The sequence below is a fragment of the Geotrypetes seraphini genome, chromosome 5, assembly GCF_902459505.1.
Source record: "Geotrypetes seraphini chromosome 5, aGeoSer1.1, whole genome shotgun sequence".
Taxonomy (NCBI): Eukaryota; Metazoa; Chordata; class Amphibia; order Gymnophiona; family Dermophiidae; genus Geotrypetes; species Geotrypetes seraphini.
This window is the reverse complement of record NC_047088.1, coordinates 98,004,362-98,028,400: the sequence shown is the minus strand read 5'-3', so window position 1 is coordinate 98,028,400 and position 24,039 is coordinate 98,004,362. Positions and strand designations below refer to the sequence as shown.

General features: G+C 44.5%; 1 protein-coding gene across 6 annotated transcripts in view; it reads left to right on the top strand.

Annotated features, from left to right (window-relative positions):
- LOC117360496 (nucleoside diphosphate kinase-like) overlaps nucleotides 1-23,966 on the top strand; it is a 66,585-nt gene extending 42,619 nt beyond the window's left edge. For all 6 annotated transcript variants that reach the window (XM_033944320.1, XM_033944324.1, XM_033944322.1 and 3 more), the window contains one exon: nucleotides 22,802-23,966. In XM_033944320.1, coding sequence (XP_033800211.1) covers nucleotides 22,802-22,925 — 124 coding nt within the window. In that variant the 3' untranslated portion in view covers nucleotides 22,926-23,966. The remainder of the gene's footprint in view (nucleotides 1-22,801) is intronic.
- Nucleotides 23,967-24,039: the final 73 nt, after the last annotated feature.

Genomic DNA, 24,039 nt, shown 5'->3' with positions numbered 1-24,039 from the left:
CTTTTACTTCACAGGAAAAGGTATATAAGCAGCAGTCTCTTTTTTCAAGAAGTAAAAGTCTTGGTATTTCTTAGGTCTTGACTGCCATGTCCCAAACACAGTCCTTCTTGAGACAGGTAAGAAGTTCTGGACCATCCAGACCTCAGAATGAGACTCATAGGTAGTTCAGCAAAGGAAAAGGTTGGCTTATCTCAGCCAAGCAGAGTCTCTAGGGTTTGTAGTCAAGGTGCATATAGAAATCACCTCTTCCTTCTTTCCTGGGCCTCACTAACCTAGCTCTGGCCCTACCTCTTATATTTCTTGGTCCTTGCCTCCCTGGCTCTTCCTTCCTGTGTCACTTCCCCCTAAGGAGGAGCTATCTATATTAAGGTGACTCTGGCATCATGAGGGAGTGGTAGTGGTATCCAGCAAGGGGAGTGGTAGTGTTTTATAGACTCCCTCACAGTGACTTTAAAAAAAATCTACTACTTAGTAGCTTCAGCGCTTGCCCTCTAATCTTAGTAGTTTTGGAAAAACTAAACAAGTGATTCACATCTACCCATTTCACTCCGCTCAGTATTTTATAGCCCTCTATCATCTCCCCTAAGCTGCTTCTTCTCCAAGCTGAAGAATCCTAGTCGCTTTAGCCTTTCCTCATAGGGAAGTCATCCCATCCTCTTTATCATTTTTGTCACCCCCTCTGACCCTTTTCTAATTCCATTATATCTTTTTTGAGATGCGGCGACCAGAAATGCACACATTATTCGAGGTGCAGCTGCACCATGGAGTGAAATCTTTGATTTCCGTTCCTTTCCTGGTAATTCCTAACATTCTGTTTGCTTTCTTAGCTGCTGCTGCACACTGAGGAGAGGTTTTCAACTTTATCAGCAATGACACCTAGATCCTTTTCCTCGGTGGTGACTCTTAATGTAAAACCCAGCATCAAGTAGCTATTGTTCAGGTTCCCCTTTCCTAGGGTTAGCAGATATCCGGGAAAACCTGGACATGTCCTCTTTTTAGAGGACTGCCTGGGTGCCCAGATGGATGTTCCAAAACCCAGTAGTTTGTCCAGGTTTTGGCAAGCCCTACCTCTCAGCCGCGTCTGAAGGGCCTCTGAGCATGCGCGGATGACGTCACACAACATCTGCACATGCTCAGAAACACTCCAGATGTGGCCTGGTGGTTTGGGGGCGGGGCTAGAGTCGGAATGAGGTGGGGCCATGTGTCTGGGTTTTTCTGGACAAAAATCTGATAACCCTATCCTTTCCAACATGCATCACTTTACACTTGCTCTTATTAAACATCAACTTCCATTTGTTGCCGGGTCTCTCAAGGTCCTCTTGCAATTTTTAACAATCCTGTTGCAATTTAACAACTTTGAGTAACTTTGTGTCATCAGCAAATATAATTTTCCAGTGCAATAGGTGAGACATTTTAGACAAGTATCCCAATGGCCGCATGCTATATGCAGAGGGAATCAACTCCGGATTTTTTCTGTGACTTTTCCTGCACTTCACTGGGAGCTATAGCACCACTTGCAATTTTACCCATTTGCAAGTGTGCCTGAAAGAGTATTTCTTTTCTGCTCTTCCCTTTTTCTTATTTTATTTGGTGTTTTTGTCCTCTTTTAGGGATTTCTTTGTGCTCGGAGCAATTCGTAAGCTCTGTCTTTGTTGAGAACACACAGACTTCAGTCTGCAGCTGACAGGCCGATTCCAGTGGGTACCTGTTAGCCAGCCTGCATTTATTTCTTAGGAGCTTGGAGCCATCCCCACATTTTTCTTCCTTCTGCCAAACAGAGGTTCAAGCGCAGGATATTAGGCATATCTAGGAAACTCAACAGTGTCTCGCAAGGTGCTGGCTGTATTTTTTCACCTCCACCCTTTCCTGAGTTCATCTGTCGGTCTACGAGGGTGGAGATATGGTCAGACACCATGCTTGACTGGCAGCCAGATCAGCATCGAAGAGACATTCCCAGCATGAAGCAGTGATTCTCTGATTCCAGCTACTTTAGATGGCTGAGGCAGGCTGCAGCACATTTCCAGCACAGGTCACAATGGGTAAGGCTATCACAGCCTGTGAGTTGGATTGGAATGGGGGGAGGGGGGGAGCGGAGAGGGTTCAGAATTTGGCAGTTTTGAAGGTTTCTGCATGTTCCCTTGTGTTCCCAACCCTGAAAAATCCTAAAATCACTGATTTTTTGACTTTGTGAAAAATATTGCAACTTTGGTACAAATTTCTTAGTGACAGCCATCTTGGATTTTTAGCGATCTTTTTTTCAAAAGCTCCCTGCACTTTCAAAACTGCAGTTTTTGCCTCAAAACTTGTTGGGATGGAGTCCTTGGGCTCTCCTATTAGGAATTATTGTCAGGATTGCGCATATGTAGTGCCTCAGGAGCGTACTTGCAACATGTGCCATGTGACACGGCTGGGAGGGGCAGTAGCCAAAGCTTAGCTTCTCCCCTGACTGATCAGGAGACTCAGTCTCCCCTGACTGTGTAGGGGAGCTTAGCTTCTCCCCTGACTGTGCAGGGGACAAAATGCTCAGATAGCCTGTTGGGATGGTCTTCTCTCTGTTTGGAGCTCGGCAGGGCTGAAGGTTCCACATGGCAGGACGCAGACCTTCTGCATTCCAAGAACATAAGGTATAGTCATCAAAGAGTGGCCCTTTGCCCCAGGGTCCGGAGGCTTTCCCAGATAGCATCCCAGATAGAGCCATGTCTCATTGGTATCCTATGTGCAGGAGTGCTGGCAGCACAGGTGACTAAGCGCACCTCCCTTCCCAGTGAGGGTGGTGTGGTATTTAAGGACATGCAGGACTGCCAGGTGAATGTGGTCTTCAGGTGCCTATTTGAGACACTGGCTTGAGACATAAAGGCTGCTCTAGAAGCATCCTTTGTCATATGCACTTGTCTGTCCCAGCTACGTGCTCTGGTGAGTGAGACTGTAGATCAGGCTTCTTTTGGCTAGAGTAGATTATGTGGCTGATGCCCTGACTGGCCTTATGCAGGTCCTGGGTAGGCTGTCAGCGTATTCAATATCTGCTGACAGAATGCTCTAGCTTAGACAGTGGGCCAATAGTTTGGACGATCTCATCCATTCTGTAGTGAACCGTCACCCTCTGACTGTGCCTGACAGCAGACCCAGAACCTCTAGAGGTTCAGGGTGCTCTATTTCGTAGTTCCAAACATTCTCACCCATAGTCAAGCTCCATGTCTCTGGGATTTTCCCAGGGCTATAGGTAGAGGTTCTCAGGCTCCTGGCATAGCCAGTCTTCACCTCATGTTTGGCTCCCTCTACTAAAAAAAACAAACACAAAAAAGGCACTCTGCCGCCAGGCCAAGGGAGGTCTTTCTATATTTCAGGGTTGGAATCTCATCTCATCTAATCAGAGGATTCTGAACATTATTTGTTCTGGCTATGACCTAGACTATGGCCAGCCTCTGTGAACTCTCCCATGGGGCACCCAGACAAGGCAGGCAAAGTGTGCACCCCTGTACAAAGATTGTTGGCTATAATTAAGCTTTTCTCTTTTGCAACCAACAGACATAAGAGAATGTAAACGTAAAAAACATCATCAAAATTTTTTTTCATATCAAGCAGCGCTATGGGGTAAGGATTTAGAACAATTGCTTTTGCTTACTTGCACTTATGGGAAATTTAGGAGACATCTAAAAACATATCTGTTTTCAAAGTATTTAGGCAGTTAATTTGTCAAAATTTTATTATGCACTATTTTGATCATTTTAGTGTCTCTAATTATTGGCTTTTAACTTTTTTAGTTCTATTCAACTTATTTTATTGTGTTTTTTTTAACTATTGTAAACCGCATAGAACTTTACGGCTTTGCAGTATATAAATTATTATTATTATTCAGGCTATGGAACCGGTGCCGCCCTAAGTCTTGGGCTCACACAGTTACTTCATGTTCATTCTCGTGCCTCAGGAGGATTCAGACAATTGAAATTCAATCCTGGATCTTACACACATAAATGCAGCACTCAAAGTTTCACGCTTTTGCATGGTATCAATGTGGTCTGTCATAGCGGTGGCAGCTGTGGGAGTTTCATGCCTCTGTAGCTATGACAGAGGCTTCCTTCCATATTCTCACACAGGCACTTCTTCCAGTTTTATCTTCTGAGAAATCTTTACCAGTTTTTTGCCTGCCTAATCCATTTTATACTTCTTCTAGGTGATAGTGGTCGTACCAGACCACTGGAAGAAGATGGGGCTGCAGGTGCACCCGTTCTTGGACGTTTAGCTGTTCAGAGCCCCCTCGCCATCAAAGCTCACTCCAGTAAGATGGGCTGGAGTGAGCTTTGATGGACTCTAGTAGATAGAACCTAAGCATATTACCGGGCAGGGCTCTGGATTTCTGGCCTAGAAATATCAAAGAAAAAGGACCAATTAAATTAAATGATTAATTTATGGAGCATGTATGGTAGGGCAGACTGGATAGACCATTCAGATCTTTATCTGCTGTCATTTAGCATAGTTACTTACCGTAACAGGTGTTATCCAGGGACAGCAGGCAGATATTCTTGACTGATGGGTGACGGCACCGACGGAGCCCCGGTACGGACAATTTTAGAGTGATTGCACTCTAAGAACTTAGAAAGTTCTAGCTAGGCCGCACCGCACGTGCGCCTTCCCGCCCGACGAAGGCGCGCGGTCCCCAGTTAGTATAAGCCAGCTAATAAGCCAACCCGGGGAGGTGGAAGGGACGCAAGAATATCTGCCTGCTGTCCCTGGATAACACCTGTTACGGTAAATAACTATGCTTTATCCCAGGACAAGCAGGCAGCATATTCTTGACTGATGGGTGACCTCCAAGCTAACAAAAAGAGGGATGGAGGGAAGGTTGGCCATTAAGAAAACAAATTTTGTAAAACAGATTGGCCGAAGTGTCCATCCCGTCTGGAGAATGCATCCAGACAATAGTGAGATGTAAATGTATGAACTGAGGACCAAGTAGCAGCCTTGCAGATTTCCTCAATGGAAGTGGAGCGGAGGAAAGCTACAGAAGCTGCCATAGCTCTAACTTTGTGGCCTGTGACAGAACCTTCCAGTGTCAGGCCCAACTGAGCATAACAGAATGAAACGCAAGCAGCAAGCCAATTGGATAGAGTGCGTTTAGATACAGGATGACCCAACTTGTTAGGATCAAAGGACAAAAAAAGTTGAGGAGATGATCTGTGAGGCTTAGTGCGGTCGAGATAGTAAGCCAAAGCACGTTTACAGTCCAAAGTATGTAAAGCCTGTTCTCCTGGATGGGAATGAGGCTTCGGGAAAAAAACAGGTAGGACAATGGACTGGTTAAGGTGAAAGTCAGACACAACCTTAGGGAGAAACTTAGGGTGTGTACGCAAAACCACCTTATCATGGTGAAAAACAGTGAAAGGTGGATCGGCCACTAGTGCATGTAACTCACTGACCCTCCTGGCAGAGGTGAGAGCTATAAGGAAGATCACTTTCCAAGTGAGAAATTTGAAATGTGCTGTGGCCAAAGGTTCAAAAGGAGGCTTCATTAAAGCAGAAAGAACTATGTTGAGATCCCAGACCACAGGAGGGGGCTTGAGAGGTGGTTTCACGTTGAAAAGGCCCCTCATGAACCTGGAAACCAAAGGATGAGCAGAGAGGGGTTTTCCATGAATTGGCTCATGAAAGGCAGCAATGGCACTGAGATGAACTCTGATAGAAGTAGATTTGAGACCAGAGTCAGACAAGGAAAGAAGATAGTCCAACACCAGTCCCACTGCTAGAGACATGGGATTATGGTGATGTAAGAGGCACCAGGAAGAAAACCGAGACCATTTCTGTTGATAACACTGAAGGGTGGCCGGTTTCCTGGAAGCATCAATGATAGAACGGACAGGCTGAGAAAGGAGTGAGTGAGCCGAAGTTAGCCCGAGAGATACCAAGCTGTCAGGTGCAGAGACTGTAAGTTGGGATGTAGTAGGGACTGTTGATGCTGAGTAAGCAGAGAAGGAAACAGTGGAAGAAGTATGGGTTCCCTGGAACTGAGTTGAAGTAGAAGGGAGAACCAATGTTGCCTGGGCCACCGTGGAGCGATGAGAATCATGGTGGCTTGTTCCCTCCTGAGCTTGAACAATGTTCGCAGCATGAGCGGTAGAGGGGGAAATGCATATAGGAAGAGATTGGTCCAATCCAGGAGGAATGCATCGGGTGCCAGATGGTGAGGGGAGTAGAGGCTGGAGCAAAACAGGGGCAGTTGATGATTGTGAGGAGCTGCAAAAAGGTCCACTTGAGGAGTGCCCCATTGAGCGAAAATGGACTGGAGAGTTAGGGAGTCGAGAGTCCATTCGTGAGGTTGGAGAATTCTGCTGAGATTGTCTGCTAAGGAATTCTGCTCCCCTTGAATGTAGACAGCTTTCAGGAATAAATGACCGAGCTGTTGCCTAAGACCAAATCCGTTGGGCTTCCTGACACAACAGGCGAGAACCCGTCCCTCCCTGTTTGTTTATGTAGTACATTGCAACTTGATTGTCTGTGCAAATGAGTAGTACTTGAGGAAAGAGAAGATGTTGAAATGCCTTGAGGGCATAAAACATTGCTCGGAGTTCCAGGAAATTGATGTGGTGTTTCTTTTCTTGGGCAGTCCAAAACCCCTGAGTTTGGAATTCGGTCAAGTGAGCTCCCCAGGCATAAGGGGATGCGTCTGTGGTGATCACGAGATGATGAGGAGGTAAATGGAACAGTAGACCTCTGGATAGATTTGAAGATGTCAACCACCAAAGAAGCGACTGTTGAAGAGATGATGTCACAGATATGTGTTGTGAGCAAGGATCCGTCGCTTGTGACCACTGGGTTGCTAGGGTCCATTGAGGAGTACGCAGGTGGAGACGTGCGAAGACATGTACTGTCGAAGCTATGTGCCCCAAGAGCACCATCATGTGATTGGCAGAGATGGTAATCTGTTGAAACACCTGCCGACAGAGATGAAGGATGGTCTGAAGGCGGTTGGATGGAAGAAACGCCCTCATCAGAACAGTGTCCAGAATGGCTCCAATGAATTGAAGCCGCTGGGTTGGAATGAGGTGTGATTTGGGTAGATTGATTTCGAAACCTAACAGTTGAAGGAAGTGAATGGTCTGGTTGGTGGCAAGCAGAACCGCCTGAGGAGAATGAGCCTTGATCAGCCAGTCCAAATAAGGGAAGACTTGAAAATTGTGAGAGCAGAGATAGGCTGCTACCACAATCAGACACTTGGTGAATACCCTGGGAGAGGAGGCCAGACCAAAGGGTAGCACCTTGTACTGATAATGATTTTGATTGATGAGAAAGCGTAGATATTGTCTGGACGTCAGATGGATAGGAATATGTGTGTAGGCCTCTTTGAGATCGAGGGAGCATAGCTAGTCGCCCTGAGTGAGAAGAGGGTAGAGGGTGGCAAGAGAGAGCATTTTGAACTTCTCCTTGACCAAACATTTGTTGAGATCTCTGAGATCTAAAATAGGTCTGAGGTCTCCGGTCTTTTTGGGAACTAGAAAGTACCTGGAGTAAAATCCCTGACCTCGCTGATCTGGAGGAACTTCTTCGATGGCATTGAGAAGGAGGGATTGAACTTCTTGAGCAAGAAGGAGGGACTGAGACTTGTTGGAAGCAGACTCTTTTGGCAGGCCTAACGGTGGAGGAGTCTGAAAATTGAGGGAGTAGCCGTGGGCTATGATAGAGAGCACCCACTGGTCGGTGGTGATTACCTCCCATCGAGCCAGAAAAATTTGTAGGCGACCTCCTATAGGCTGTGGAAGAGGACATGAGGGAGGATGACTGGCAATGCCCTGGAGAAGAGAGTCAAAAGGGCTGAGTCGGTTTAGGCTGAGCAACAGGTTTTATGGCAGGCGGCTGTTGTTGGCGAGCCTGTTGTTGTTGCTGCCGCTGTCTCCGAGGCTGAGGAGGATGAGGCTGAATTGGCCGAGCAGAGAAACGACGCTGATACAACGTCTGCTGCCTAAAAGGACGAGTAGGAGGGGGGTTTCTTTTTGTTTTTCAATAAAGTATCCCACCTCGTCTCATGAGCCGAAAGCTTCCGAGTGGTGGTATCCAGAGATTCTCCAAACAGCTCATCACCCAGGCAGGGAGCATTGGCAAGGCGGTCCTGGTGGTTAACATCAAGTTCTGAGACGCGAAGCCATGCTAATCATCTCATAGCTACAGACATAGCAGTAGCTCGGGAGGTCAGTTCAAATGTGTCATAGATGGAACAGACCATAAACTTCCTGAGTTGCAGGAGACTGGCAGTGCATTGCTGAAAAGCAGAAAGTTTGCAATCTGGAATATATTTCTCAAAAGTGGCCATCTGCTGTATAAGATGTTTCAGGTAAAAGGAGAAGTGAAAAGCATAGTTACCTGAACGGTTGGCCAACATAGCATTCTGGTAAAGTCGTTTACCAAATTTGTCCATAGCCTTGCCCTCTCTGCCAGGAGGAACAGAAGCATACACACTTGAGCCTGCAGATTTTTTGAGGGTTAACTCCACCAGCAAAGATTCGTGTGGAAGCTGAGGTTTGTCAAACTCTGGAATAGGAATAACTTTATAAAGTGATTCCAATTTCCTTGGAGCTCATGGAATGGTGAGAGGAGTCTCCAGATTTTTGTAAAAAGTTTCCCTTAAGATATCGTGAAGGGGTAATTTCAAAAATTCTTTGGGAGGTTGGTCAAAGTCCAAAGCATCCAGGAATGCCTTGGACTTTTTAGAATCAGACTCTAATGGGGAGAGAAAGGGTGTTTGACATCTCCCTAAGAAATTTAGTGAAGGAAGAGTGCTCTGGCTAGCAGGATCCTGCACTGATGGGTCAGCCTCATCCGATGAAAAATCCTCCTCGGTACCGAGGGGATCCTCGGAATCATCCCATAAATCAGGGTCACGTACCGATGGAAGACGGCCCTGAGAGAGAGGAGTAGAGGATTCGGTATGCCTGGTTTTGCGTACCGATTTGCCGGAACACATCGACACCATACTTGGTGAATGTAAATCGGTACGGGTGTCAGAGAGCGGTACCAGATCAGAGATAGCATGAAGAGCTCGACGAAGAGACTTTGGCTCTGCCGATAAAATAGGCATAGACATAGAAGCAGATTTAAGCGGTGCCGATAACGTCGATGCCGACAAAATGGGCTGATCGACGATCGGTACCGTAGGCTCAGTAGGTACCAACACTGGAAGGTTCGGAGTTAGCAGAGCCGGGAGCAGGTGTTGTAATTGCTCCTTGAGCTGGACCTGGAGGATGGATGCTATACGCTCATCCAGAGACGGTCCCGATGGCACTGGTACCGCTTTTTTCTTGCTCGGTACCTGCGGTGCAGCTCGACGCTCCGGGGAAGTTGATGCCGATGAAGAGGCAGTCACTTCTATGGGAGCGGAGCGTTTACGGGGCCGGCGTGCAGTTTTCGATGGTGCCAACAAGCCCCGCCAGGGCCGACCGAAAAAGTAAAAAAAAATAGACCTTTTTTTTATTTAAGTAAGAAAAGAATAAAAAAGGGAACGTGAAGAGTTTCACGAAGAAAAATACGCGAGCGGGAAGGCGAAAAAAGGATTATCCAACAGCCGTTGGAAAACACGCGTCTTCTTAGCTCCGCGGAAACTAAGAAACTGGGGACCGCGCTGAAGGGACACGTCTTGTAGTTTTCCATAGAATGTGTTTTGGAGCAGTAAGAAACCCAGGCCCTGTTTGTTTTTCCTTCTCTGTAATAATGCAAGGACATCCATGTTTGAAAAGATGTGTGTTCTTATGCTATGTTTAATCCCTTCTCTGTAATAATGCAAGGACATCTATATTTGAAAAGATGTGTGTCCTTATGCTATGTTTAATCCAGATATTGTTTGCCTTCTCTTGCCAAATATTATAAGGCTATTCTATTATGTAGTTTTCCTTAAGTTGTGTTTGAAGTTGTAAATCCAGATTGTTTGCCTTCTCCTGCTGATATACTACAAGGCCATTGTATATTTGAGAGATGTGTTTTCTTATTCTGTAGTAAAGTGAATCTAATTGTTTTCTTAGCTGTATTTGTATGAAAATTTAGATAAGGCTTTGTTAGCCAAAGCACCTTTAGACTTTGGCTTTAGATAAGTAAAGGATTTTGTTATTTCTTTTAAAGTTGCATGTGATCTGATATGGTTTGCATTTACGTCATATGCTGACGACCCTTACCCATGTAAGATGATATAAATTGAGGTACAGAATATCCAATAAAGTGGACATGTTTGAGAGACAATAGGTGTCTGTTTTCTCTTAGATATTGTCCCCAGATGCATCTGCTTGTCAAATGACAGAGTGTGTACGGCCATAATCGGGCCTTAACAGTGGGGGCTCCTCCGGGAGGGACGTTGATATCACCGGTATTTTGTGAGTATTTCTGAATTTTGAATTCTGTTCTTTAATACTCACGGGTATTAGGTGCCCTGTTCCCACCCTTTATTTGTTAAATATAGATTTTTGGGAAGTCTATAGCGGAGTTTATAACAATAAAGAAACTCCTATTGTTCTTTTGGGAAGAACTATATTACTTATAGAGCTGCCTGCGCACTCTGTCGTTTGTGGGGTTAACACTTTTTGTATGTGCTTTCTCTCTTCTCTCGCTATTCTTTTCTATTGTTTAGAGATAAGATTTTATAGAGTATAAGACTATATTGTATATTACTGTTCTGTATCTCGCTTATAAGGTAAGATAAGCGGGATTCCTGCATTGCTATATTGTTTTTGTAATGGGTCAGAACGGTAGTAAGGTTCCCCCCCCCCCTAAGAAAGCTGAGACCTGTAAGGCTTACGTTGCCCGTGTATGTGACACGGGATATTATCTTATTGATCCTTGGATAGATAATATGGCTGGCTGGACTGAAGGACTTCATAGTTCGAGTCCGTTTCCCCGAGATGGGGCAAATGATACGTTTCATATGGATATGATAAAGGGATTGTGTTTGGGGGATCATGAGGCATGGCCATATTATTTAGGGGATCCACACTGGGACAAAGAATATATGAGAAGGGGAGGCATTAATTGGCTTACATATGCTCCTTATTGGTCAGCTACTGATAAAGATAAAACATCCAAGCTGTCCATTCTTTCCCCTGCTCAATTACATGCTGCAGAACAATCTATCTGTGCTGCTAGCCCTCCTCCTTATCATTTACAAATTCCTTCACCCAGTGCTCCTCTTAAACTTTATCCCTCTTTATCTAAGGATGATATTGACCTCCTTATCGGTAGTACTCTTATTCCTCCTCCCCCACCACCTCCCGTCCTGTCCGGTGCAGTTGCATCAGGACAGGTTGCTGACACTTTGTCCCAAGACATTACATTTCCCACTGTATCCACGACCAGCCCCACTGTTCGGGGGCCGATAATCTCTTTTTCACCCCTCCACACTCGTAGCGGTACTCAAAGGGTTGCGGAAGTACAGGAGCTGATGCAAGAACAGATGCCCTTTCTCACAGTGGGGGATACTCTTTTGAAGAAACCCATTGAGTTAGAAGACATTAACAAGATCATTAAACACTGCCCCAAGCCTCTTGTCTCTGCTAGTGCGACTTTTCACTATTTAAAACGAGCATGCAAGGGTCGAAATTATACGCAGGAAGATATGCGCCTTATTATAGATGGCATTGTTGGACACAGTTCCCCTTGGGACTGGTCTAACGTCCCTAGTATTAGTGTTTTAGAGCCTGCTACTGTCACAGCTACTGCTTATAGACTGAATACTGAAGCAGGAAATGCTGTTATGTGGAATGAATTACAGGCAGAGCTTGATCGGTGTTTTAAGTCTCGATCTTCCCTTCCTATTGCAGTAGCCTGCAAACAGAAATCAGGTGAAACTGTTGTGGATTTCTGGAAGAGGTTTAATGAAACCTGGACCCAAGAGGCGGGTCTCAGTTCTCATGCTAATATGGATTCCCTACTTATTCAGACTTTCCTTTCTAACCTCCGTTCTCCCTTGCAAATTCTGGTCAAACAAATGATTTCAGAATGGCCCACTAGTTCTCGTGCTGAATTTCAAAATAAATTAATGGAAAAAGAGGCAGCAGGTTGTTTTGAGATCTCTAAACCTCGGGAAATCCTGCATCAGGGCCAGCTACCCACCTGGGGACCGCGCCTGACTACTACTCGTGGAAGAAGGGGTCACGGGTTTCGCAGGGGGAGGGCTCCAGTCTCCGGTCGAGGTGGTAATAATCCATCCAGAAGTACTGGATGTTTTAATTGTGGGGACCTTAGTCACTGGCTTAATCAATGCCCTCATCCCAGACCCCCCGCATTACCAGTTCAGCCCGCCCCACCGGTGGTGCCTACCCCTCCCTCTACTGTGAGACCATCTGCCACTTCTCCTCGTTTTCCTATCTCCTGGCACAGCCCCCCTACTCCCCAATGAAGGGGCCCGGAGGTTTACACCCCAGCATTCACTTTGGTCTCTGCCTTTGCTAAGGATTCTCCTATGATATCTCTTATTGTACAAGGGAGTCCAGTGCCTTTTCTTGTAGATTCGGGTGCCACTTGTAGCACCATCAGTGAGGATTACTATCGGGGCCCACGCATGAATGCTGAACCTTCTATGGGAATTAATGGGGTTTTGACTAAATCCTATCGTACCACACCCCTGTCTGTAGCTCATCCTGATACAGGCTTTACTCTTTTTCAGCACTCCTTTCTTATTATTCCCCATTGCCCTGTCAGCCTTCTTGGTCGAGATCTTTTTTTTCCTCTTCTCATTCAGCTCACTACAGATGATACAGGAGGTTTGCATGTCTTTTCCTCCGTTATTCCCATTCGCCCTCCGTCCACCCTTTACCTTTCTACTTGCCCTGACACACTTTTGCCCCTTCCCCCAGACTCTCCGGTCTGGGCTTCTACTGACACTGATGTAGGCTTTATTTCATGTACCCCCTATCGTGCTTCTCTGAAATCACTCATTCCTGTTTTCATTAAGCAGTACCCAATCTCCCAAGAAAAGGAGAAAGTCATGATTTCACTAATTGCTTCATTTCTTTCCTCTGGTATTATTAAAACCACCATCTCTTCCTACAATACGCCCATCAATCCTGTTGTCAAAGCTGATGGCACCCCCCGTTTTGTTCAAGACCTTAGGGCTGTTAATGCTCTGGTGATTCCCATTGCACCCATTGTCCCGGATGTCCCTTCTCTACTCTCCTCCATTCCACCTGCAGCTCATGTTTTTTCAGTCATTGATTTGAAGAATGCTTTTTTTTCTGTCCCTGTTGATGAGGACACTCAGCCCCTTTTGCATTCACTTTTAAGCAACAGCAGTATACCTGGTGTAGAATGCCTCAAGGATATGTTGATTCCCCTGTGGTTTTCTCCATTGTCCTGCGGGCTACTTTACAGTCATGGACTGCCCCCCATGGTTCTATTCTCATTCAATATGTGGATGACCTTCTTTTGTGTTCCATAACTCAGGAGACCTGTCAAGCTGATAGTCTGCACCTTTTACAATGGTTGTCTCTGTGTGGTCACAAGGTGTCACGAAAGAAACTACAATGGTGTAAAACTGAAGTGGAATACCTGGGTTTTGTCCTGACTCATGGTCAGAGGAAAATTAGCACTTCTCGCATTGCTGCTGTTCTGAGTTTGCCTCGCCCAGCTACTCAAAAAGACATGCTTACTTTTCTTGGTATGATTGGTTACTGCCGCCAATGGATCCCTGATTGTTCCTTCTATGACCAGATTTTGAGACAGACCCTAGGTACTGAAATGACTGATCTTATCAGATGGACTAAAGAAATGTTGGACGCTTTTGGACATTTGAAATGTGCTTTGGTTTCTAGCCCCGGCTTGGGTCTTCCTGATTATGAACAAATGTTTCATCTCTTTGCTCGTGACAATTGTAAAACTATGGCGGGCGTCCTGGCTCAGGATCATGGCGGTAAGTTACGCCCTGTTGCTTTTTTTTCTAAAGTTACCCCTGTTCAAGTTCAAGGCATGCCTGCCTGTTTAAGGGCCCTAGCTGCATGTGCTATGGTGGTAGAGATGGCTACTCCTCTAACCCTTGGTCACCCCACTACCCTTCATACTTCTCACGATGTCCAAGCCCTCCTTCGCAATATTCATACCCAGCATATGTCAGCTCAGCGCCTTAGTGGTTATGAGGTCATCCTCCTTTCTAATCCCAATCTCACCATCAGATATTCTGCCCCGACATATGGCCCTGCTCTACTTTTAAATGGTCTTTTGGGTCTTAAGGGTGAACAGGATGCGCTTCCTCCTGATCATTCCTGTGTCTCCTTGATATATCAAGACACTTCCCCTCGCCCTGATTTGTCCTCTACTCCTCTCCCTGATGCTTCCTCCATTTTTGTTGATGGTTCTTGCTCACGTCCTAGTGACAACACCTTCCACACAGGATATGCTGTGGTTGAACTCCCTGATATCATCCATGAGGCCTTTTCCCTCCCCTATCCATCGGCACAGGCTGCTGAACTCATTGCTCTTACTCGCGCCTGTCACCTTTTCTCTGGTAAACGCGTTAATATTTATACTGACTCTAAATATGCCTTTGGTGTTGTACACGACCATGGTGTTATCTGGCAGCGTCGCGGCTTTGTGGCCGCTGATGGTAAGCCTATTTCTCATTCTTCCCTTGTTTCGGATCTTCTCTCTGCTTTACTCCTGCCTGCTGCAGTTGCTATTCTTCATTGTCGTGCACACACTGGCCTTCAGACTGAAGTTGCCAGAGGTAATGCTCTGGCTGACCGCATTGCTAAACAAGCTGCTTTGGACCCCCCTCCTTCTTCTGTTCTCTTTCCTCTTCTTTCTCCTCCTGCTTTTCCCCCTTCTTCTCTTTTTTCCCAGCTTCAATCCTTTGTTACCCCCTCTGAACTTGATGCCTGGCAAATTGCTGGTGCCCAAAGCCGCCCTTCGGACGGACTTTGGTGCAAAGAGGGGAAACCCTGTATACCAGCCGCTAGTTCTCCCTTATTCATTGCTCAATATCATGGCATTGGTCATCGTAGTGCTCGCTCGACACTCCAGCTCCTTGCCAGTGATTTTTTCATTCTTGATCTTCGCTCCCTGATACAGACATATATAGCTCGATGTCTAACTTGTCTCCGTGCTAACCCCAACATACCCCATAAAGCACCACACCAGCATCTTACTTACCCCACTTCTCCTTTTTCACACTTACAGATTGATTTTACTCATATACCTCATGCCACTGGGACCCGCCAGGATTATGCTCTTGTTATTGTTGACATGTTTTCCCGATGGCCTGAAGTCTTTCCCACTACAAATGAAACTGCTCAGACTGTAGTGAACATTTTACTTCGTGAAATCATCCCTAGGTGGGGATGTCCCACACACATCAATTCAGATAATGGTCCTGCTTTCACTGCCAGAGTATGCAAAGCTTTAGCTACCGCACTCCGTATTGAGTGGAAATTTCATCTTCCATATCACCCACAGAGTTCTGGTATTGTCGAACGCATGAATAGGACTATCAAAGACAAAATCAGGAAAGCCACAGCTGGCACGTTTGTGAATTGGAAAAAATTCCTCCCTATTGTTTTAGCTGAAATCAGGATGCAGCCTCACTGCACCACTGGCTACTCTCCCTTTGAGATTCTCATGGGACGACCTTTCCCCGCCCCATGGGTAGACAGACCCTCCATAGTTGAGAGTAGTGATCTTCCTTTGATACAAGAAGAATATGTTCGGAAGCTCATTGAAACATTAGGGCATGTTGAAAGAACTGTGTCTTGCACTTCTCCTTTCTCTCCACAGACTCCTACCCATTCCTTCCAGCCTGGTGATGAAGTCATCATCCAGAAGCTTTTCAAGGATCGGAAGCAGACGGATTTCCCCTTTGGCCCTCCCACTACTGTGATCGCTGTGACCAGGACCGCTGTACTCACTGAGGAGTCTCCTGTTTGGATCCACGCAAGTCGCTTGAAGAGGGTTAACCTAAAACCCCAGAAGCAAGCCGTCTCTGCGCAGATTTCACCCCCTTCAGAGGAACAACATGATGATCTCATCACAGCATTCCACCAACTTTATCTTTCTCCTCCTGGCAGCGCTGCTGCTAGTTTTCTTTCCTGTATGGATCATTTCTAACTGTGTCTACAGGGATGATGTGTCCTGGGTTCACGACACTTTCTGCCCATACCCATCTGTAAATAACACTCCAACAATGTACTCATCTGCAAACAGCACCCCCGGCGCCTCTTTGCGACTGAGACGTCAAGCTGGACTACTCCCTCGCAAAGGCTGTCCTTCAATTGGAATTCAGAAAGATAGACAGTATACTACCTTTTGGTATAATTCCAGTAGTGTGCAAGTTGCCACCTTCTCCTTTGAGTATTGTGACATTATGGACTGCTCATCAATTGATATCCCAAGGCTATGCCATTGGTCCTCAGAGATTCCTAAAACTAAAGATATATATATATGTGTTACTGACTTACGTTGGGGGGATAAGTGTGCATCCTGGGGAGCAGTAGGGTGGAATACTGGCACTGACTGGGCTTATAGACCAGAAAGTGCTCTAAAAAAAAGTGGATCAAAATGGTAAATCTCTGCTTACTCGTATGACCCTTCGTAAGACTGGAAACTGTTATAGGAGAAGGGCTCCTGAACAAATTATTAAGCTTTCTCTTACTATTGACAACCCTAGACCTACTGATGAAGGTATGTACGTTATGGGCATATGGTTTAAGGGTGGGTCTAGCTATCCGACCCATCAGTTTTTCTTACGGGATCTATCTACCTCCACTCATCCTCTCCCGCCATTTTGTGGGGGCCCCAAAAATACTAACCCACTGGCCCCTACATTCAATAAACTTACTGACATGATGGCTATTGCCAATCCCACTTTTGAAGATACTATGGCTGTTGAGGTAGGGTTTTCAGAACGTAACCTTTGGTTAGAATGGATGAAATTCACTGCTGATCAACATAATAAGAGTAATTGTTACATATGTGCTCAAGCTAGACCCCATCTAGGAACCGTACCTCTGGACCTCCCTCCTGGTATCCAACCATGCTTTTTTGGGTTATTTACCAATATCTCCTCTAATTTTACTGATCCCCTTTGTGCGCTGTGGCGTTCTAAATACCCTTTGCTGCCAGGACAGAAAACACTTGACATAGCCGTTACTATCTATAAGGGTAATTACACATGTCATGTTTCTAATTTGACACAGGGAAGTTTTGTGGGCAACTTTCCCCCAGGTTATTGTTCTGTCTTGGATTATAGGTATGCCCCATTGTTACAGCATCAGATTTTCACTCTAGGTGATATTTACTGGCTCTGTGGAGACTTTAGGCTCCGTGTTAAGCTACCCAGCCAGTGGATAGGCCAGTGTGCTTTAGCTAAGGAGGTTATGCCTCTGCATATCCTTTCTGAAGGGCACTCTTCCTCTTATTCACTTTCTTCCTCTCCTCTGTCTCGACATAGACGTGATCTCCTTGGTAGTTTTGATCCGCATGTATATATAGATGCTATAGGGGTCCCAAGAGGGGTCCCAGATGAATTCAAGGCCCGAGACCAGGTTAAGGCTGGGTTTGAATCCCTTATTCCCCTTATTACTATCAATAAGAATGTTGATTGGATTAATTACATTTATTATAATCAGCAACGCTTTGTGAATTACTCTAGAGATGCCTTGCAAGGTATTGCTGATCAGTTAGGCCCCACTTCTCAGATGGCTTTTCAAAATCGTATGGCCCTAGATATGATTTTAGCTGAGAAGGGGGGTGTTTGTAAAATTCTTCCCAGTACTTTATCGTGTTGTACATTTATTCCTGATAATACAGGTCCTACAGGAAAAGTTACTATGGCCATTCAGAAATTAGCAGACCTCTCTGCTGAGCTCAAACATAACTCTGGTTTATCTCATCCTTGGGACCAGTATTTCAGTTGGATGCAGGGCTGGGTAAAAGACCTTCTTATTGTCTTAATCACTATTATTATCTGCATTCTTGTCTCTTATGTAAGTTTTCGACTGCTCATGCGCTGTGTTATTCGTATTACAGCTCCTAAAACTCCTCCTCGAGAGACATATTTGGAATATCTCTCCCTCCAAGCTCATGCTGTACATTCATGACGTCATTTACATGACGTAAGAGGGGATTTGAAGGGACACGTCTTGTAGTTTTCCATAGAATGTGTTTTGGAGCAGTAAGAAACCCAGGCCCTGTTTGTTTTTCCTTCTCTGTAATAATGCAAGGACATCCATGTTTGAAAAGATGTGTGTTCTTATGCTATGTTTAATCCCTTCTCTGTAATAATGCAAGGACATCTATATTTGAAAAGATGTGTGTCCTTATGCTATGTTTAATCCAGATATTGTTTGCCTTCTCTTGCCAAATATTATAAGGCTATTCTATTATGTAGTTTTCCTTAAGTTGTGTTTGAAGTTGTAAATCCAGATTGTTTGCCTTCTCCTGCTGATATACTACAAGGCCATTGTATATTTGAGAGATGTGTTTTCTTATTCTGTAGTAAAGTGAATCTAATTGTTTTCTTAGCTGTATTTGTATGAAAATTTAGATAAGGCTTTGTTAGCCAAAGCACCTTTAGACTTTGGCTTTAGATAAGTAAAGGATTTTGTTATTTCTTTTAAAGTTGCATGTGATCTGATATGGTTTGCATTTACGTCATATGCTGACGACCCTTACCCATGTAAGATGATATAAATTGAGGTACAGAATATCCAATAAAGTGGACATGTTTGAGAGACAATAGGTGTCTGTTTTCTCTTAGATATTGTCCCCAGATGCATCTGCTTGTCAAATGACAGAGTGTGTACGGCCATAATCGGGCCTTAACACGCGCGCCTTCGTCGGGCGGGAAGGCACTCACGCACGTGCGGTGCGGCCTAGCTAGAACTTTCTAAGTTCTTAGAGTGCAATCACTCTAAAATTGTCCGTACCGGGGCTCCATCGGTGCCGTCACCCATCAGTCAAGAATATGCTGCCTGCTTATCCTGGGATAAACAATGTTACTATGTAAATTAGAATTTGCCTGACCTCTTGTATACTCTTTCCTAGTATCTCCTTGTCAAGTTCCTGACAAAGTGGTTGCAGTACAGACGCTTCAGAATTTTCTAGACCTTGGGGCAATTATTTCCATGCCAAATTCTCATTGGGGAATAGAAAGATATTCCATCTATGTTATAGTACCAAAGGCACATCTTGGTCATGGTAGTGGGTCAAAGGGATCATAGTAGTGCATATGAGACAATTGCAGAGTTCTCTTCTGAGTCATTAATCATCAATTTCATGGAGTTTGGAAGTTTAGCTGCTTTGGACAGTCCAAGCCAGAAGCAGCATAAACTGGTGGCTTCTGTTGCAGAATCTGCTTCAAGAAGTAAGCCTTTAGACTCTACACTGGAGAGCAATAACAACAGATGCCAGCCTTTTTGAAATGTCAGGGTCAGATTGTGCAAGGAACTTGGTTGATACAGGAGAAGTCTGGTCCATAAACTGACTACAGCTCAGGTTAGTTCATCTGGCACTTTGCAAATTCTCTTCAATGATATGAGGCAAAGTAACATAGTAGATGATGGCAGATAAAGACCCGCATGGTCCATCCATTCTGCCCAACCTGATTCAATTAAAAATTTTTTTCTTCTTCTTAGCTATTTCTGGGCAAGAATCCAAATCTCTGCCTGGTACCGTGCAGTCTCCATCAAAGCTTACTCTAGCCCATCTACACCATCCCAGTAATTGAAGCCCTCCCCAGCCCATCCTCAACCAAACGGCCATATACAGACACAGACCGTGAAGTCTGCCCAGTACTGGCCTTAGTTCTTCAATGTTTACTATTATTTTCTGATTCTAGATCCTGTGTGTTCAGCCCACGCTTTTTTGAACTCAGTCACCGTTTTCCTCTCCACCACCTCTCTCAAGAGCGCATTCAAGGAATCCACCATCCTCTCCCTATAGAAGAATTTCCTTACATTGCTCTTGAGTCTACCACCCCTCAACCTCAAATTATGCCTCTGGTTTTACCATTTTCCTTTCTCTGGAAAAGATTTTGTTCTATGTTAATACCTTTCAAGTACTTAGTACTTGAACGTCTGAATCATATCTCCCCTGTCCCTCCTTTCCTCTGGGGCAGTGTATTGCAAACTGTGTGCCCCCTGAGATTTCAGGTGTGCTGCAGTACACTGGGGAAGAGGAGAGGTGCTGGTGTCGGCTGACTATCTACAGGACGTACCTCTCGCGATCTCCCAACGCTGGCAACTCTTCTCTCTGCCGGCCCTTCTCTTCAGCGCAGGTTCTTCTCTCGGCACAAGGCCCGTTTGAAGGGCTTTTGCATATGTGCTGACATCGGCACGCTGATATCACGCGCATCACCCTGACGCCTGCACACTTCCAGGTGTCTCGAGCCGGGGACACTAGGTTTAGTGTGCCCCAGCTTGAAAAAGTTTGTCAGATACTGCTTTAAGGTATACATATTCAGGGCTTCCAGTCTCTCCTCATACGTCTTTTGGTGCAAACCTCCTATCATTTTCATCACTCTCCTCTGGGCCACTTCGAGGCTCCTTTGCCAGATACAGTCTCCAAAACTGAATACAATACTCCAATTGGGGCCTCACCAACGACCTGTACAGGGGCATCAACACCTTCTTTCTTCTACTGGTTACACCTCTCTTTAGTAGTCAGAGTTTATTCCAACAATATAACAACCATTGCTTACATCAATAAGGAAGGCAGCACCAAGAGTCTAGCAGCATCTCAAGAGTCTAATTTCTTGCATGGATGGAAAAAAACTCACCAGTTCTATTGGTGGCTTTCATTGCAAGAGTACATAAAAATCAAAGTGGATTTTCTCAGCAGGAACTCTGTAGACCAGTGTGAGTGGGAATTCTGTCTTCCAGCATTTCAGCTCATCACAAAGCAGTGGGGTTATCTTTTTCTAGATCTCATGCCAACAAAGCCAATGTAAAGATTCTGCATTTTTCAGTGGGAAGGAGGCCTAATTCCAAAGGTCTGGATGCCTAGATTCAGCCCTGGCCTCCAAATCAGTTATTTATGTGTTTCCTCCGCTGCTAATGCTAGGTCAAGTTCTTCTGAGGATTTTCAATTATATCAGCAAAGTCATTCTAATAGCTCTGGAGTGGCCAAGGAGACTGTGGTTTGTGGACCTAAGACTCAAGGTCAATCAGCCATTACACCTGCCACAGTGAAAAAAGGCTTCTTCAGAAGCTCCTGGTGCTGTAAAATTTAGTTCATTTTCATCTTACAGCTTGGCTCTTGGAAGGTCAATGTTGAAACATAAAAGTTATTCAGATAATATGATTTCCACTTTGCTTTAACCTAGGAAATTTTACATATCCACAATTTATGTAAGGATTTGGAACTTGTTCAAGTCAGGGTGAACTGAAAGAGCAATATCTCCTTTCAAGGCTCCTATAGTTCACAATTTAGCCTTTTTTCAAGATTGTCTGCAAAAAGGGTTGGCGTTAGGTTCCTTCAAAGTTAAAGTGGCAGTGTTGACTTGTTTCCAAGGATGTATAGAAAGATTCTCTTTAGCATCTCACCCAGATCTTGTACGTTTTCTCAAGGTTGTTTCACAAATTGAACTCCCTCTCCTTCGTCCACATCGAGTGGAATTTGAATATTGCACTTAAAGTGTTAGAGAACCCTCTGTTTGAACAGTTAAGGAAAATGATTCTGAAGGATTTCACTCTCAAGACAGTATTATTATTAGCTATTACTTCACAGCATAAAGTTTCAAAGTTGCAAGCATTCATGGAGGCAGTAGTAGTCATTAGAACAGTTCCTTCTTTCATTTAATTTGAATCAGTATATGGTTCTTCCTTCCTTTTATAAGGATGATTATGGACATGAATTTAATTCACTTCATTTGTTAGAAGTACACAGAATACTCCTCAAGTACCTTTAAGTTATCAACAAGTTCAGTAAGTCAGATACATTGTTTGTCCATTTGGGTCGACTGAAGAAGGGAAATGCAGGATCTAAGGCTACAATTGCATGTTGGATTAGATATGATCTCTTCTAGAGAAAAACAATCTCATATTGGATTAAGAGCTCGTTCTACTACAGGTATGTCAACATCTTGAGAAGAGTCTCATACATTAACTCCAGGTGAAATTTGTAGGATAGCTTTCTGGAGGTCTCTTCATACATGTAATGCTAAGCATTACATATTGGATTTGAGGGCCAGAGTGGAAGATTCCTTTGGCATTGCAGTTCTCAAAGCAGGAATTTCTTCAACTCACCCACCTTAAGGATTTTGATACATCCCACAGTTTCTGGATTGGTCTATTAAGGATAACAAGGAAAAAGAAATTAGGTCTCAAATTTTGTTTCTTTTAGTCTTATCAGACCAGTCCAAAGTCCCACCCATCTGCTATAATGTTGATTTTGGTTTTGGCTGCAAGTGTACACTGTTCCTTCTTGTTTTACTGTTGTTTTATTTGTATGCTGTTCTTTTCTACTGCATGTGTTTTGTTTTACAAATGAATTTAATCACATAAGTAAAGTTTATTGTTTTAATCTCCATTGCTTTCTTTCAAAATACTGAACTTCTGTAGCTGCACAGTACCAAAGTAGTGTGGGTTGCACAACTCTTTATTCTCTGCCTCCATCTACTGGTTGACAGACACAAAATTACAGGGCCCAAACTGATTTGGTAGGACTAAAAGAAAGACAGTTATCAGGAAAGACCTAATTTCTCCAACGAACTGCAAGTGCCAGAGTACAGGAGTTATAGAATTATAAACTTAACCTGTTTATCAAATCTTCCCACTTTTTTGCAATTTTGCTTCAACTGTTCCTTTCCAGAAGGGAGTTAATGACTCATGTTTTCCCTTCTTGTTCTCAGGAATGTTGTCCATGGTAGTGATTCTGTGGAGAGTGCCAAGAAAGAGATTGCACTATGGTTCAAGCCAGAGGAGCTGGTGACATATTCCACCTGTGTTCATGACTGGATCTATGGGACTAATTAATCAGCACAGAGAAAGGGCTCATAAACAAGGTGCTAGGCTTGCTGTTGGGGTGAGAATCCTAGAGACTACCTTGTGTAGAGTCTCTGTGTACCTGAAGACTGAGGTGATAGCCATCCAGTGGTGAGGCAAGTAGGACTTCCAATTGGTTTTAGCTTTTTCAGGACAGCTTGAGCTAATCCTGGTTACCCAGTGCATGCAGGCAGGCACTTGTACTTCTGGTGTACCTAGTGATCCCCTTAAAGAAAGGGGGACAACAAGCAAAAATGGAGTAAAATCAGGTCTAGATCAGCATATCCTGAGAATCTGGAGCAATATTAGCAGCCCTAGAGAACAAAATTGATGTCTACTAGTGTAGTGTTTCCTAAGTTGGTCCTGGACTTTCCCTCTTACAAGTCAGATTGTCAGAATATCCATGATAAATATGGATACACTTCCTCCAATGTATGCAAATCTCTTTCATACATATTCATTGGGATATAAACCTGACTGACAAGGGGTACTCCAGGATAGAGATGGGAAACATTATACTAGTGCAGGGGTGTCCAACCTCGGCCCTTGCTAGGTCGGGCTTTCAGGATTTCCCAAATGAATATGCATGAGATCTATTTGCATACAATGGAAGCAGTGTATGCAAACAGATCTCATGCAAATTCATTGGGGAAATCCTGACAACCCGACTGGATTGCAGCCCTCGAGAACCGACATTGGACAACTCTGTACTAGTTTAATGACATAACTTCCTTTTCCAAGCTTGTCCCTGAGATGCCTGCACAAAATGGTTGTTGCCTTGGTATATGGGATACCAGCCTGCACTGGACTCTTACTCCTTGTAGATGTAGGCTTGTTACCTGTTCTTTGATTCTCCCGTGCCCTTCATTCTGAATGTTACAGGCTAATTGGGCAATTTCAGTTATCTATGTTACAACATTCCTGTATCTGTCTTTTTCATTGCTGTTACTAATTTAAAAATTCAAAGCACCCTCTAATAAAGAGACAAGTGTATGTTTCTCTGTCTGTTTTCAGCTTGTTAATTTGTTCTTACATGTGTATGAATTTCACACTGGAAAAAAAGATGTTAGACTGAACAAGTGCAATTGACATCCATTCATTTGTC